Source organism: Chiloscyllium punctatum, chromosome 13 (genome assembly GCF_047496795.1).
Source record: "Chiloscyllium punctatum isolate Juve2018m chromosome 13, sChiPun1.3, whole genome shotgun sequence".
NCBI lineage: Eukaryota > Metazoa > Chordata > Chondrichthyes > Orectolobiformes > Hemiscylliidae > Chiloscyllium > Chiloscyllium punctatum.
In genome coordinates, this window is record NC_092751.1 from 103,333,274 (window position 1) to 103,347,263 (window position 13,990).

At 41.0% G+C, this 13,990-nt stretch overlaps 1 protein-coding gene across 3 annotated transcripts in view; it reads left to right on the top strand.

Moving 5' to 3' along the window:
* Positions 1-13,287, top strand: part of micu1 (mitochondrial calcium uptake 1) — a 105,528-nt gene extending 92,241 nt beyond the window's left edge. For all 3 annotated transcript variants that reach the window (XM_072583518.1, XM_072583520.1, XM_072583519.1), the window contains 3 exons: positions 339-447; positions 2,280-2,369; positions 11,215-13,287. In XM_072583518.1, coding sequence (XP_072439619.1) covers positions 339-447; positions 2,280-2,369; positions 11,215-11,375 — 360 coding nt within the window. In that variant the 3' untranslated portion in view covers positions 11,376-13,287. The remainder of the gene's footprint in view (positions 1-338; positions 448-2,279; positions 2,370-11,214) is intronic.
* Positions 13,288-13,990: the final 703 nt, after the last annotated feature.

A 13,990-nucleotide genomic window follows, 5' to 3' on the forward strand; every position in this document is an offset into this window, starting at 1 on the left:
TATTTCCACCTGTTTTATTGAATTGCATTTGGGATGGTCTCAGTTCTCATGGCTCAAGACATCGCCAAAACCTGACCACCTCACCAATCGTGATTAGACAATTACAAAACTCCAAAATCCCCAAGTTAAGCAAAGTCATGCACCGACTCCTATCAGAGTCCATTTGCCAAGGGCTGTAGTATTGGAGAATGGGGCCAGGGGTGTATCTGCACACAGTTGCCAGATGCCTAAAGGTCATTGTCCCCGCATATCACAAAGTGGACTCTGGGTGTTGTGTTTGCTTAAATGGTGTTTTCCCACATAGGATCTCATTTCATGTCATTTGTTTCCTTTTGCAGGGCATCACCTTTGAGGAGGTAGAAAACTTCTTCACTTTTCTGAAGAATATTAATGATGTGGACACTGCACTGAGCTTCTACCACATGGCTGGGGCCTCGATTGATAAAGGTATAATCAGCTAATAGTACATTTTTTAACACATTTGAGCTCTCCTAGTCCAGTTTGTGGAAAAGTGGAAACCATCACTTAGAATATATTCTATCAGATAGAATCATAGAGGCCTTTCAGCCTATTGAGTCTGCACCATGCAGACACCTCACACCTCCATCCCTGTTACCCAACATTTCCCATGGCTAATCTACCTGATCTGCACATTCCTGGATGCTACAGGGCAATTTAGCATGGCCAATCAATCTGCCCATCTTTGGACCATGGGAGGAAACTGGAGCACCCGACAGAAATGCACGCAGACGTGGGGAGAATGTGAAAACTCCACACAGACCATCCCCCGAGACTGGAATCAAACCAGGGTCCTTGGTATACTTGCAGCCATTTTCTCTCTTTCTTTGAAGTTAACATACATGTGCTTAACATCATCATATTATGTCGCTATTTTGTCAAACTCATTTACCAAGTTTTACAAAGTTAAAAATCACACAACACCAGGTTATGGTCCAATAGGTTTATTTGGAAGCACTAGCTTTTGGAGCGCCGCTCCTTCGTGAAGGAACAAGTACTTCCAAATGAACCTGTTGGACTATAACCTGGTGTTGTGTGATTTTTAACTTTGTCGAACCCAGTTCAACATTGGCACCTCCACATCATAGGTTTTGCAAAGCATATCTTCAAGGCCATGCCCTTATTGATGCCAGCCTTGTCTAAATTTCTCCCTTGTCTTCTTTTTACCATGGAGTCACTGAATGCAGTATAGCTCTGGCTGTCATATTACCACCACCTCCATTCATTAGTTTGTAAAGATCATAGTAAAAGCTCTGAATCTCAGCAATGGAGAGCATTAATAAGCCAGCAGAATTTTGAAATAAGGTCTCAAGATATAGTACCAGAAGTGGACCATTCAGCCCTTTGAGCCTGCTGTGACATTCAGTGAAATCATAGCTGATCTACCTCAACACTTTTTTTTTTCCTGCACTATCGAAGTTTTGCTGGATATTTTTAGTATGTTTGTAGAAATCTCATCCACAAACATGCTCAATGTTTGAGCTGAACCTCTGCTGTCCTGAACACCAGGGAATTCCAAAATTTCGCCATCCTCTGAGTAAAGAAATCCCTCTGCATTTCAGTCTTAAATGGTCGTTCCTTATCCTAAGACTCTGTCTCCTGGTTTTTGACTCCCATCACCACACAACCGCCCAAATAAAAGGCCTGAGTAACAGTCAGATTCTATGGTGCAAATCGCTGAAACATAGTTCTTCTTGGCTAGACATGGTGGGGAAGGAATCCATAAGTCTGATTCCTCATGTCAGAGGTTTGAGTTGTGAGAAAGAACTTGAGATTCTAAGGTTTAGAAAGTGCAACTCAGAGCAGCCATGTGTAAGATGGTAACCAGCATGGAAAACTAAATTCAGAAAAACATTTTAAATTGTGGTGGCCAGTGAATTCAAACCAGCAAGATTGGTGTTGGGAAATGATCACTACATGCATTGGACAGCCAAATAATTTTTTGAGTTGAGCAGGGTATGAATTAAAGTTCACCAGAGTTTGAATTGAAACTTTGCAGGTCCATTTTATAATTAAAAAGTCTAGATTGGTTCTGACTTTGCCAATTGTGATTCAGCTCCTAAAGTAACTGAACTCATGCAGCATCTTCAAGTCTGTACATCGTTTTGCTTGAGCAACTTTAATTAGGTTCGGAACAGTTTCTGTTCGACAATGTATATTTACACTGTCTGAATGATGTGGGAAATGTGGCTACTAGGCCTACAGTTGTAAGCGCAGAATCCTTTGTTGAAAATAGTTACTGAATGTCTCTCTCTTCACAGCAACCATGAAGCAGGTTGCCAGGACGGTGGCACACGTGGAACTTTCCGATCACGTTTGTGATGTTGTTTTTGCTTTGTTTGATAGTGACGGTGAGTGAAACCAAAGAACTCCACCCTATCCATCCCCCTTTCAGTCTCCAATCTTCCAATACTGGTTCAGGTGCAAAACCTCCAGCCCCTCATTTAGAAATTCTGGTGCAAAAGCCTTTCCTCTTCTCTGCCTCTTTTCTTCACTTTCAAAAGCCACTTCAAAACTTCAAGTCTGCCGCTACTTGTCCTTCAGGCCTGTCACGTTGTTACCCTGCTTCGATTTTTTTTTTTTCTCTCCCTTTTGAACTAAGCAATTGTACATTCAATTACAGGGTCATCTCTTCCCTCAGTCAATACCCTCTTCTGATTGTATCGGAGTCAATCCATGTTGGTGCAATGTGGCAGCTTGTGGTCTGAGCTCAATCACATGAGGTGGCACTAGTGCCCATTAATTTGTTGTTTTTAAGCCTTGTGTTTAACCAGTATGATCTGTCCAAATTCCAGCAATCCAAGCACGGCTATCACAGCTTTGTTGCAAATCCGAGGCCAGTTTAGTCTGTATAAGGAATATAAATCTGTTGCTGTCTGATTTTGGATTTTGACTCTATGGCACACCTCTCCATGCAAGGAGGGAAGTGAGGGGAGAACTAATAATTCAGAAGGTGATGCTAATAAGAACCGATGTTTAGGGCAGAAAGTCTGCTGTCTTAACATGGTCTGACCAACATGTGGTTAAGTCTTACCTCTGAGCTATAAAACTACTCCGTTCAAGGGCACTTAGCAATGGGAAACAAATGCTGGCCTTACCAGCCACACACTCATTTCATGAAAGAATATTTCTTAAAAGCTTACCATCTAAAGCACTGGTGTTCGCAAAGGAAATCGTATAATCCAGAGGTAAAAGTGGAATTAGGCTCCAAGCGTGGATGGACCATCCGATCATGAGGATATTCAGGCGGCACGGTGGCACAGTGGTTAGCACTGCTGCCTCACAGCGCCAGAGATCCGGGTTCAATTCCCGCCTCAGGCGACTAACTGTGTGGAGTTTGCACGTTCTCCCTGTGTCTGCGTGGGTTTCCTCCCACAGTCCAAAGATGTGCAGGTCAGGTGAATTGGCCATGCTAAATTGCCCCCTAGTGTTCGGTAAGGGGTAGATGTAGGGGTATGGGTGGGTTGCGCTTCGGCAGGGCACTGTGGACTTGTTGGGCCGAAGGGCCTGTTTCCACACTGTAAGTAATCTAATCTAATCTAAACATTATAAGAACCCTCAGGTCTAAATGAGGTCAAGCTTGAGAATTTTCCACTGCTTGTAATAGATTTCTGTTCACCTTGTCAGTGAGACTGTAAGCACGAGATCCAGGCTCCAATGTGATGCCTAGCTTGAGGTGTGTTTTTGTCAATGGCTTTTTCTCTTGTCGTATGCCAAACATCACCTAGAAAATAATCACTCTTCTTTATCCAAGGGGCTTAACTAGAAGCATTCAAAAGGGCACACAATGATTATTCCAATGGAAAAAATGTGCAGTCTTATGGGGAGGGGAAAAAGGCAGGAGATTGGCAATAGGTCAACATGCTCAGGGAGTCAATGCAGACACAAAGGCTACCTTCTGCACTGTATCACTCCAGGAGATTGGACTGGAGTTTTATAAGGGGACATTTGGAATAGTCTTCCCCTGGTGGAGGGGAGTTCTTGGTGGATAGTTTGAAGACCAGTGACTGTAAATTCTTCTGGAATTTAATGAAATCAGTAAGTTTTATGTGGCAGTACTCATGATCATTGCTCCACTGATTCACTGTAAGGACAGATACTGCCAGCAGCATAGAAGGTTGCTGGAGTGAGCAAATATTCTTTAAGGGAGATCTTTAGTGAAATTATTAAAATTGACATGATCTTTAAAGAACTGATTTTGAAATATCTTTGCTTTCTCAAAATTGGATTAATATATCAGGAGAGAAGTGTTGTTAACTGTTCCACCATACAATGATGATTAGTTAGAGACATAAGATCTGACAATTTCTGCTCAATCCTAAGATGGTATGGTTCTGTTGGTATAAACAAATTTTTAAAGTGTGCCCCAGCTGACACCCTTACATGAGGAGTAAAATGGATGAACTCTGATGCTAGAGAATTCAAAGTAGCCTGGGTGAAATTTTCATTGGCAACTTGATTATCCTTACAATAGCAGAAGAGACTTGTGCAATACAAAGAAGGGTGCTCCACGTTTACCTTTAGGTAGACAAGCAGGAGGCTGGGAGAACACAACAATGGACCTTTGAGTTCTACAGTTTCAAATAACCTCCCTTCCCAGCGCCTCCCCCTCCCTTCCATTCCTCTGATCAATCCTTCCTTCCCATTCATTCCTCCTACCGACCAACCAGGTCATTCCCTCTACCTGTGCTCACCTAAATCCACATCACCCTCCCTCCACCCCCCCCCCATTTATCTGTAGCTCCTTTTACACCCACCCCTAGACCTGAAGAAGGGTTCCATCCAAAACATTGACTTCTCCACCTCCTCATGCCGCTTGGCTTCTTGTTGTTATTCCAGCCTCCTGCTTGACCACCTTGGATTCCAGCACTGCAGCTTTTTTGTCTCTAAGCACGTTTACCTTTGTGCCATCTTAACTATCCTAGGTTGTAGTGAATAGATCGATCACACTTGTTACCTCCCACTGAGATTTCAATCATTTTAAAGCTAGAACAGCACTTCAGCATTAATTTGCATGGTATGAGGTATCTGAGTAAAATAAGACATTTCTGGCATATCACAAGTAAGGTCTGCATCTGGAAAATTCTTAACAAGGACCTTTTTCAATTCCAGTGTCTGATTTGGCAAGGTCCATCTAGGTGATCTATATCATGCGATGATTCAGAATTGTGTGTCTTACAGTAATTCAGGAACCTCTGATCTATCTCCTGCATCCTGTCATAACTTTGTGTTTCTAAAGAGATCAGCGCAGAATTTTGAAGAACAAATTATTATTGAATTTTAAGAAAATCCTTCATTAACAGAGAGTAAAAGGACTAGTTTGTTCCTCTGTCAGAATCAAAACAATCAGTTTGAACTAGAGAGACATATTGTCTAACAGGCAAGTTGGATCTGAAAACACTTTATTTTTTTGATGGTTCACCATCATGATCTTATGAGAATGTGTCTGAGTTCAAAAAAAATGCTGTAGATTTAGGGTGAGCAGGGTTTTGTAATTTAGTCAGCAATCTTTGCCACTCATATCAGCATGAGGGTAGCTTTTCTGCATATACCCAGGTAATGCAGTAACAATCTTATACCTGTTCAAAGCATTGTTTACATCTTGTTTTCTCCTCAGGATCACTTGCTGATATCTGAAAAGCTAGGTTCTCTTTGTTAAGGTTTCGAAGACATTGAATCGAGTCCTGAACTGATTCATTTTCCTTTTGAACTGATTTAGTTTTCAAGAGTTTTAGCCAATATTGGGATAGTCAGCTTAACTTGCGTTGGTTGATGAACCAAACCATACAAGAACATAAATGGTTGAGGTTGCAGAGATGGAATTATGCCAAAAATAATTGGAAACTCGGTTAGAATAGATATTTCATTCTGATCTGTCAGAGTATTGCTTTCTCAAGATTGTCATATTGACACTAAAGAGTGCATTGCTCTCATGGGTTTGGATATATGCACCATTAACTATGGCCCACCAGGTATTAATTCATGCTGTGATATAATGATAGATATAATTGGTGTGAGCTTATCATTTTACTCAGCCGATTCTTGCTGTTGTAAGGGTTAGTTTTTATTAATCACTTTTCAAAATCAGAGATGTTTTTAATATTCATTTGTGTGATATGGGCCTCGTTGGCTGGACCATTATTTATTCCCAGAGGACAATTAAGAGTCAACCATATTACATTAGTTCTAAAGACACAGGTAGGTGAGACCAGGAAAGGATTTCCTAGCAGGATTTCTTCTCTGAGGGTAGTCCATCTGTAGAATTTTTACTGCAGACAGCTGTCAAGGCTGGGTCATATACAGCACTGCAATAGATTTGTAAACAGTAAGGGGATTGAATATTATGGGGGAAAGGCATGAAAGTGGAAAGCTGAGGATTATCAGATCAGCCATGATTTCATTGAATGTCGGAGTAGATGTGTTGGGCTGAATGACCTATCATTGCTCCTTATTATTTACCAGATATGTTTTTACAACAATTGACAGTGATTATATGGCACTCATTTTCCTCCCCCCAGACTTCAAATTTCATCACCCACCAAGGCGGGATTTGAACTCCTTTTCCCAAAACATTAGCCGGGCATTTGTCCAATGACATTATCACCAGTGTGAACCCTCTGAGGTTCCATGCACATCAGTTATGATCTCAGCATGCCAGTGCATTGACTTTCGGCTTTGGAAGTCACTACCACACATACACCTCAGAGGTCCAAGTATGACTGTCGCTTTCTTAGTGTACTTCCCCGGTGATGTGGTTCTTCATATTAGTAATCTGACGGTTTTGGCTTTGTATCCACGAGCTAAGAAATGATTCCCAGTAAGACTTGCATTTAACAGGTTTGCCCTTGCAATCTGTAAACACTGACTGTTTCCAATATAGTAGATCCTGGTTATGAGCCCTATCAGAATTGTCACTATCTGTATGAATTAATTAAGGTTTCACTGGAACTGCCTGTTTTAACGCATATTTGACATATTGCATCAAGTTGTGTTATTTCTGAACACTGGATATGTATAGCAATTTTTCTGGAATAAAAGAATAGAAATCTTGAAAGGTTCCTTGCCTCTGTCCCCATCTCAAGTGAGGATTGTTGGGATAACCCTTTTTTAAAGTTAATCTTGAAGACCCATCACAGCAACTAACCCGATGGTCTAAGAGGCAATTTGTTTAATTCCCTCCTCTTATTTCATTGTCTTTCAGGACAGGAAGATAGAGATAGTCAAAGTCCATATCTGGGGATTTTAAAGGTTAGCGTTGAATCATTTAAAAATAATGCCTATTTATCATGTTAAATTTGCTTGGCTTTGTTCTCATCTGAAGCCATTTGAATAACCATCTTGAGTCGGGGATCTCCATATAGATGATAACAGGGTGAGTCCCTTGAAGTATCCCTTGTTTCAGTAAAGCCACCATATTCAAACTCTCTCATTTTCTTTGAAAGTCCCCTCCCAACATTATTGAAATTGTAAATGTGAAATCAGACAAAGACCATATATTCTTTTGTCATTGCAGAGTACAGCAACAGATACTTTTAATGAAGCAGTGTGGTTACTAAGGCACCACTGAGGACTGCAGATGCTGGAGATCAGAGTTGACAGTGTGTTGCTGGAAAAGCACAGCAGGTCAGGCAGCATCTGAGGAGCAGGAAAATCGACATTTCGGGCAAAAGCCCTTCATCAGGAAGGGCTCTTGCCTGAAATGTCAATTTTCCCGCTCATCTGATGCTGCCTGACCTGCTGTGCTTTTCCAGCAACACACTCTCAACATTGCTTACTAAGGGGGACATTTGAGTTTCATTGTTCAAGGTCCATTATGTGTTTACACTTCCCAGCATACTTACTGCAGTATGAGGTAGTTGTCTGGAGGAAAAAAACCTGCCTTTTTTGCAACTCCACCCACCCTAGCAGACAGAGGTGCGAACAGCTCTGCAAAGTTTTGCGTGAAGGACCTTGCAAAATGTTAAAGCCTGAAACTGAGCTATAAACTCTAAGGCTTTAGGATAGATTGCAGTGGTTGAGTTAGTCACCTTGCTTTCCTGTAATTCACAGCCTAGAAATTTACCTCTTCTCTGATCAAATGGGCTGTTCTTGATGTTAATTAGATAGGTAGCAGAAGTAAGGCTGAATAAAATAGTGCCAATGTAGTACAAATGTTCCTGGAGGTCATTATTTTATAGGATGAGGGCATTACTGGCTAGGTCAGTGTTTGTTGTTCCAAGTTGTCCTTGAACAGAGGGCAGTTAAGAGCCCATTGCTGTGGGTGCGGAGTCACATGGAGGCCAGACCAGGTAAAGATGACAATTTTTCTTCCTGAAAGGGCATTTGTGAACCAGATAGTTTTACAACAGTCAGTTATGGTTGTTATTACTGAGACCACCTTTCAATTCCAGATTTATTAAATTGAATTTAAATTTCATCAGCTGCAATAGTGGGATTTGAGCCCACATCCCCAATGAGGAATTGTCATGAATGAGGTTCATATGCTGTAAGTGTTGCTGAGAAGTAAGTTTTAATTGAATTTTCTTGTATTATTTGCACATATTTTGAACCTCGTTCCTTCATAAGGTAAGTTCACACAGTTTGCCTACTTGGCATAATTCACTGAATTGAGTCAACAAGGGCTATGCAGCAGCTATGGTTGTGAACAATTTATTTTTCAACAAAACAAGAAATTTATCACTTTCATGCAATATTTTTAAATATTTAATTCTATGGAGAGACTGTTTTCAGAACATTTAGCGCACATTCCTGTTTAGAGAACAGACTTGCTACAGCATTTGGCCTAGACATACGACAGAGTTGTACAAGCGCTGATGATATACGAAGCATTTGTTATATTAAAACAAAATGGTCCAGTTGCTGCTGCAATTCTGGAATTTATCTTAGGACTCCATTTGACTCCAGTTCCTTCACCCAGGCTTCCTGTCTGATATTTGCAACTGTTAACCACCTTCTGTGTTGACAGAAACATTTCTCAAATCTGTTTCAAATTTAGTATTAATGCAGTACCCTCTCATCCTGCTGCCCTGACCGTCCTGTCTGCCAGACATATCTGAGATTATTGCTCGAGGCTTACTTTATCTAAACTGCCAGCATATCTGGCATGTCGTTTGGAAGCTGAAGAGCTTGGCTGGTCAGTCTGTTCCTAATGCTCCAGCTGCAGTGTTTTAGTCCTGATTGGTCCCTTGTTTGTACCATTCAGAACTACTTGTTTCAGAAATTCCCAAAAAAACTTCAGCATCATCTTTGGTTGTCCCACCTCCATCTATAGAGTTTTTTAAAATAGGGTCAGGCAATCATTGTCTGGCTGTCTCTCCCTCTACACCAGAAGCAGAGCATCCCAAGATAGATCATTGGGTGTTGCTTTTACAATAATCTCATTCCTCCATGAGCTAGTTAACCATCCATATTTGTGAATTTGCCCTCTGTAGAGAATTTGCTATAGCGTTTTGGGGCCAGTAAACCCCTGCTTATTTTCCTGACATCTGATTCTGTGAAATTCTTGACCACCGAGCACAGGTCTTTAGGATGATTTCACCCCATTCCATTCTTTCCATTGCCCCATTAATAAAGTCGTCTGTTTGGCCAAGTCAGTTTGTTTCTTCACAGGAACAAGTGAATAACGATCCCTGATGTCACGTAATTTACAACTCGGCAGAAAAGATACGTTGACTGTGAAATCCTGATTTAGGTACATTGCCTCCCATCAGAACCACTAGTTGTCACAATGACCTATTTTAACAAATGAAATGTTTGCAGGTCTAGAAAGAGAAGTCCCAGTTCCTTTAGCTGCAAAACAGGATCTGAGCAGTACATCTCACGACTGAAAAGATTAATGAACAGGGAGAAATTCTCTGCAGAAATCAACTCAGAAAGCAGCTGAGCAAACTGAATGTTAGGAGAGCCTAAAGTACTTTTGTTTAGCAATGGAAAAATATCTCCTTCTGCCATGAGAATTTTTAATTCTTAAACCTGGAAAATCAAGGTGTATAGTAGTAATGTGTGCCCCTTATGTTCACTGGCTCTGCCCTTAAACCCGCATTACTCTTGAGTTACAGTGGCCTGGGTCAATGGGACCAATACAACAATACTGCTGTTTATTTGTTATCTAGTTTACATTCTTTGGACAGTCTGCTTAGAGAATGACAAAATATACAATGGCAACCTTTATTCACCTTAACAAGGATAGAGACCAAAGGCAGTAAGTTACAACTGAGGAAGTTGGCTGCAATTACTTCAAAGTATGTTTAATTCGAGGTATAGATTTAACTGAAGCAGACCATGTAAATAAATTCCAGGATACTTTTTATTAATTCAGTAGCTGTGGCCTTTGCTGGCTGGGCCAACATGTTTCACCGTACCTAGTTGCCCTTGAGAAAGTGGTGATGAGCTGCTTTTCGAACTGCTGCAATCTATTTGGTGTAGGTACACTTAAAATGTCACTAGGGAGGGAGATCCAAAATTTTAACCAGTGACACTGAAAGAATATTTCTGAGTCAGGATAGTGTGTGACTTGGAGGGAAACTTGCAGCTGGCGGTATTCCCCTAGTTGAATATGGTGTTGGAATCTCTTGGGTTTGGGAGCAAAGGACTAGTTTAATCATTTTTACTTTACCCTGAGAGACTAATGATGCATGTGCCATCAGTTCTCTGAATGCCACATGTTATGGTTTTTTTAAGTGTGGGACTTCTTGCATGTCAGATCCAATGGTAGGTTTCAACAGAGAAGGGTAGTGTGGGATTTGCCCATCATCCCTAACTCTTCCCAACACCCTCACAGCTGTAATCTTGTGATCATGACAGCATCCTACAGCTCTACTGGCCACATTGCATAGAGCCTCAAAGTAAGGAGAAGACTTGGTGAAATCAGAATTGGCAGCACTTCAAACTGAAGTGAATGACTCTTGACAGGAACCAAATACCTTGTAATGCATACTTCCTGCTTGTTTTCTGATACTGGTAAGTTGTGTAAACTGCAACAGTCTTTACTGCTTAGTAAATCTTGGCTTACGTCTCAGATTGTCCAATTGCTTGAATCTTTTTGATCACTAGGTCCCTTGGAATCAGCTTAATGACATTCCAGAACTGCTCAAAGTATAACTGAGTGAATTCAATCCAATGCAACTGTGCCACCACTATGATTTCCTATAGCAGAGCCAAGTAGGTTACTGATCAAGATCTTCAAATGTCTTGCAGGAAACGGGGAGCTGAGCAACAGGGAGTTCATTTCCATTATGAAACAGCGACTGATGCGTGGACTGGAGAAACCAAAGGATACCGGCTTCACACGGCTTATGCGTGCAATGTGGAAGTGTGCACAGGAAACTGCCTGGGACTTGCCTTATCTATCCAAGTAGTGAGAAACAGGAATAGCTCAGCTACTCAGAAGCAGCTGTAGCACAGATTGCTCGAAGAATTGTCAAGAGGACTGAACTAGAATGCCTTAACTCATGGGATATAAAGATACAGATTTTATTTCCAGTTATGTTATGATTTATTTTTAAATATGAGACAGTTTGCATGTCAGATCCAATGGCAGGTTTCAATGGAGAAATCTGTTCTGACGCATCAGTAGATTGAAGAGGCTTCTTATTAATCTGGTCAGCTTGTTTCTATCTGAGAGAGACCAGTACTGGAAACAGTTAACGCCATTGTTCATTTATGCTTGAACACCATAGAAATTGCAAGTGTCTTGGAAGGATTTCTCCGATGCTTTGGAGTTACTGAGTGGACTCAGATACAGACCCACTGACTACCTGTACAGTGGCCACAGTGACTCTTGTAAGTTATGTTTCAGTGTGAGCCTAATTTGCACTCTGTGTTCCCAACAACTACCCTGAGCAACAGTACTGGTCAGGTTCAAGGTGTTGCTGAACACAGTCCAGGTTGCTTCACTTTCACAACGTGGGGAAGAAACTGATAGTGAATTCTCCTGAAGGAGCTCTACTAATCTGACTTGGTGACCCTGTGATGCTTTGGTCCCTAACTGGGGGTATTTATAAGGAGGGGAGGGTGTTCATCAATCTCCCTCCCCAGCTTCTGATATCAGCTGTAATTTAATGTATTAAAACACATCCAACACAATTGACCACAAAACAGAAAGGAAGGATTTGCGATCAAAAGAGTGAGTTTCTGCAGTGCAGCTAGTTGCAATGCATTAGGACAACACCTCCAGTAATAGAGCAACACTGGGTCACAGCATTGAATTGTCAGTGGCTTGAAATCAGTTCTCAACCTGAAGCAAACTGACAACTGTGAGAAGCTGTGGGCCTTTTATTGCATATCATTTTGTGTGTCGATACTGGAATGTCATGTACAGTGTGACAGGGTTTCACCCAAACCAGTGCTCACTAAAATTCTGCTAATTGTACATCACATCCAGTCACTTGAATCCTGTTGAGTATAGTTTGTGGTGTCAAATATCATGTTAGAATAGACAAACTTGCTCTTGCGATTACAACAGCTTCCTCTCTAAACCATTTTCCCCTATTCTTCCCCCCCCCCCCCCCCCACCAAGTGGCCTGCATTTCAATAAGACTTGCTCTCTTCTGGGACAGCCTCCCCTTTGAGATACTAATGTTTCAAGTATGTTATTGTACAGATAAGATTGGAAATGACCTTTTCCATTTGTGTTGATTTGTATTTGGTATTGTTTAAGGCCATAATCATCATCTCTTCCTTCAGATCCTGGAAAACAGGCTGGAAATTCAAATTCTAATTCTGATTTGATGCTTGTTATGGATTTGAGTATTTCCCATTACTGTTCAAGCACTGTCTTTAAACTTCCCACTGCTCCTCTTATTTAAATGTGCATACATCACATATCAGTGGGCAAACCTTTAATGCAATTTCATGGTTCTCCTCTGCTGTTTCACTGAGTGAGCAAAGAAAGTGTTCAGCACCAATATTCGGTATAGTTTAGATTTGCTCTTGCGCTAGGCGTGAGTTCTTTTCAGAATGGTTATTTAGTAAAAATGAATGTAAAAAATCTGAAATAAATATTTCTCTAGAGATGATGCATCTCTTTGTTTTAAGGTGTGTTTAATTTTGTGCATTTAAGAGAATTGATAATTTACAGACTTGATAACTTTTACCACCTCCAAGCAATGTTGTGGTATATTTATAAACCTGTACTCAGAAGATTCTGTATTGATGTATTGTACCTTGTAGAAGCTTTTACAGTACTAGTTGCAAAATGTGAAATTTCAAGTGAAATCTCATTCAAGTCAACAGTGCAAAACCCCTAATAAATATTCGGTTGCTTATGCATCTCGAGGTGCTCCCGATTATTGTAGTGCTGTCAACACAAATCCCTCATTCACACAACCCAAGCTTCAGTCAGCCTCTGAGAAATGGAGGTCTTTTTGCTTTTGGAATTATTTCCTGCCATTGGCCATACTTGCTATGCTTCAAGCTGGAACAGTTTTAGTCCGATTCCTTAACCAGGTCACTGAGCATAAGTCATGACAAATTAATCTTCCTCCTCATAATCTCCCAATTATGTCCAGTTTCTAGACCCGGTTTGAGACCAGTCAAGTTATCATCCTCAGAAACTGGTGTAGGCAAGTCATTTAGCAAGTAATGTCCATCCCATTTCGGGGGAAATAAATGTTCTTTTGGTATGCTTGGTCTGGTAGATTCTCTCCATTCTGATCAATCAAACACTTGAGATAGACACAGTTGTATGTGCTGTGGATTAAATAAGGAATAAATAAGAACTACTGTCTTCCACACTTGCCCTCCAGTGTTACCCCCTTGACTGAGGTTACCACGTGACAGTGAATAAGGTTCAGTCTTGTGCAGTGAGTTCACATCTATCAGAATTTGAGTTCAACCTGAGCAATCTTACGTCACACTGAGGAGGTCTGTGTACCACCAATGGAAATGTCTTTCATCAGTTTGACCCAGAATTAGGCCATTTGGCCCAGTGAATCTGCCCTGCCATTTGATCATGGCTGGTATGTTTCTCAAC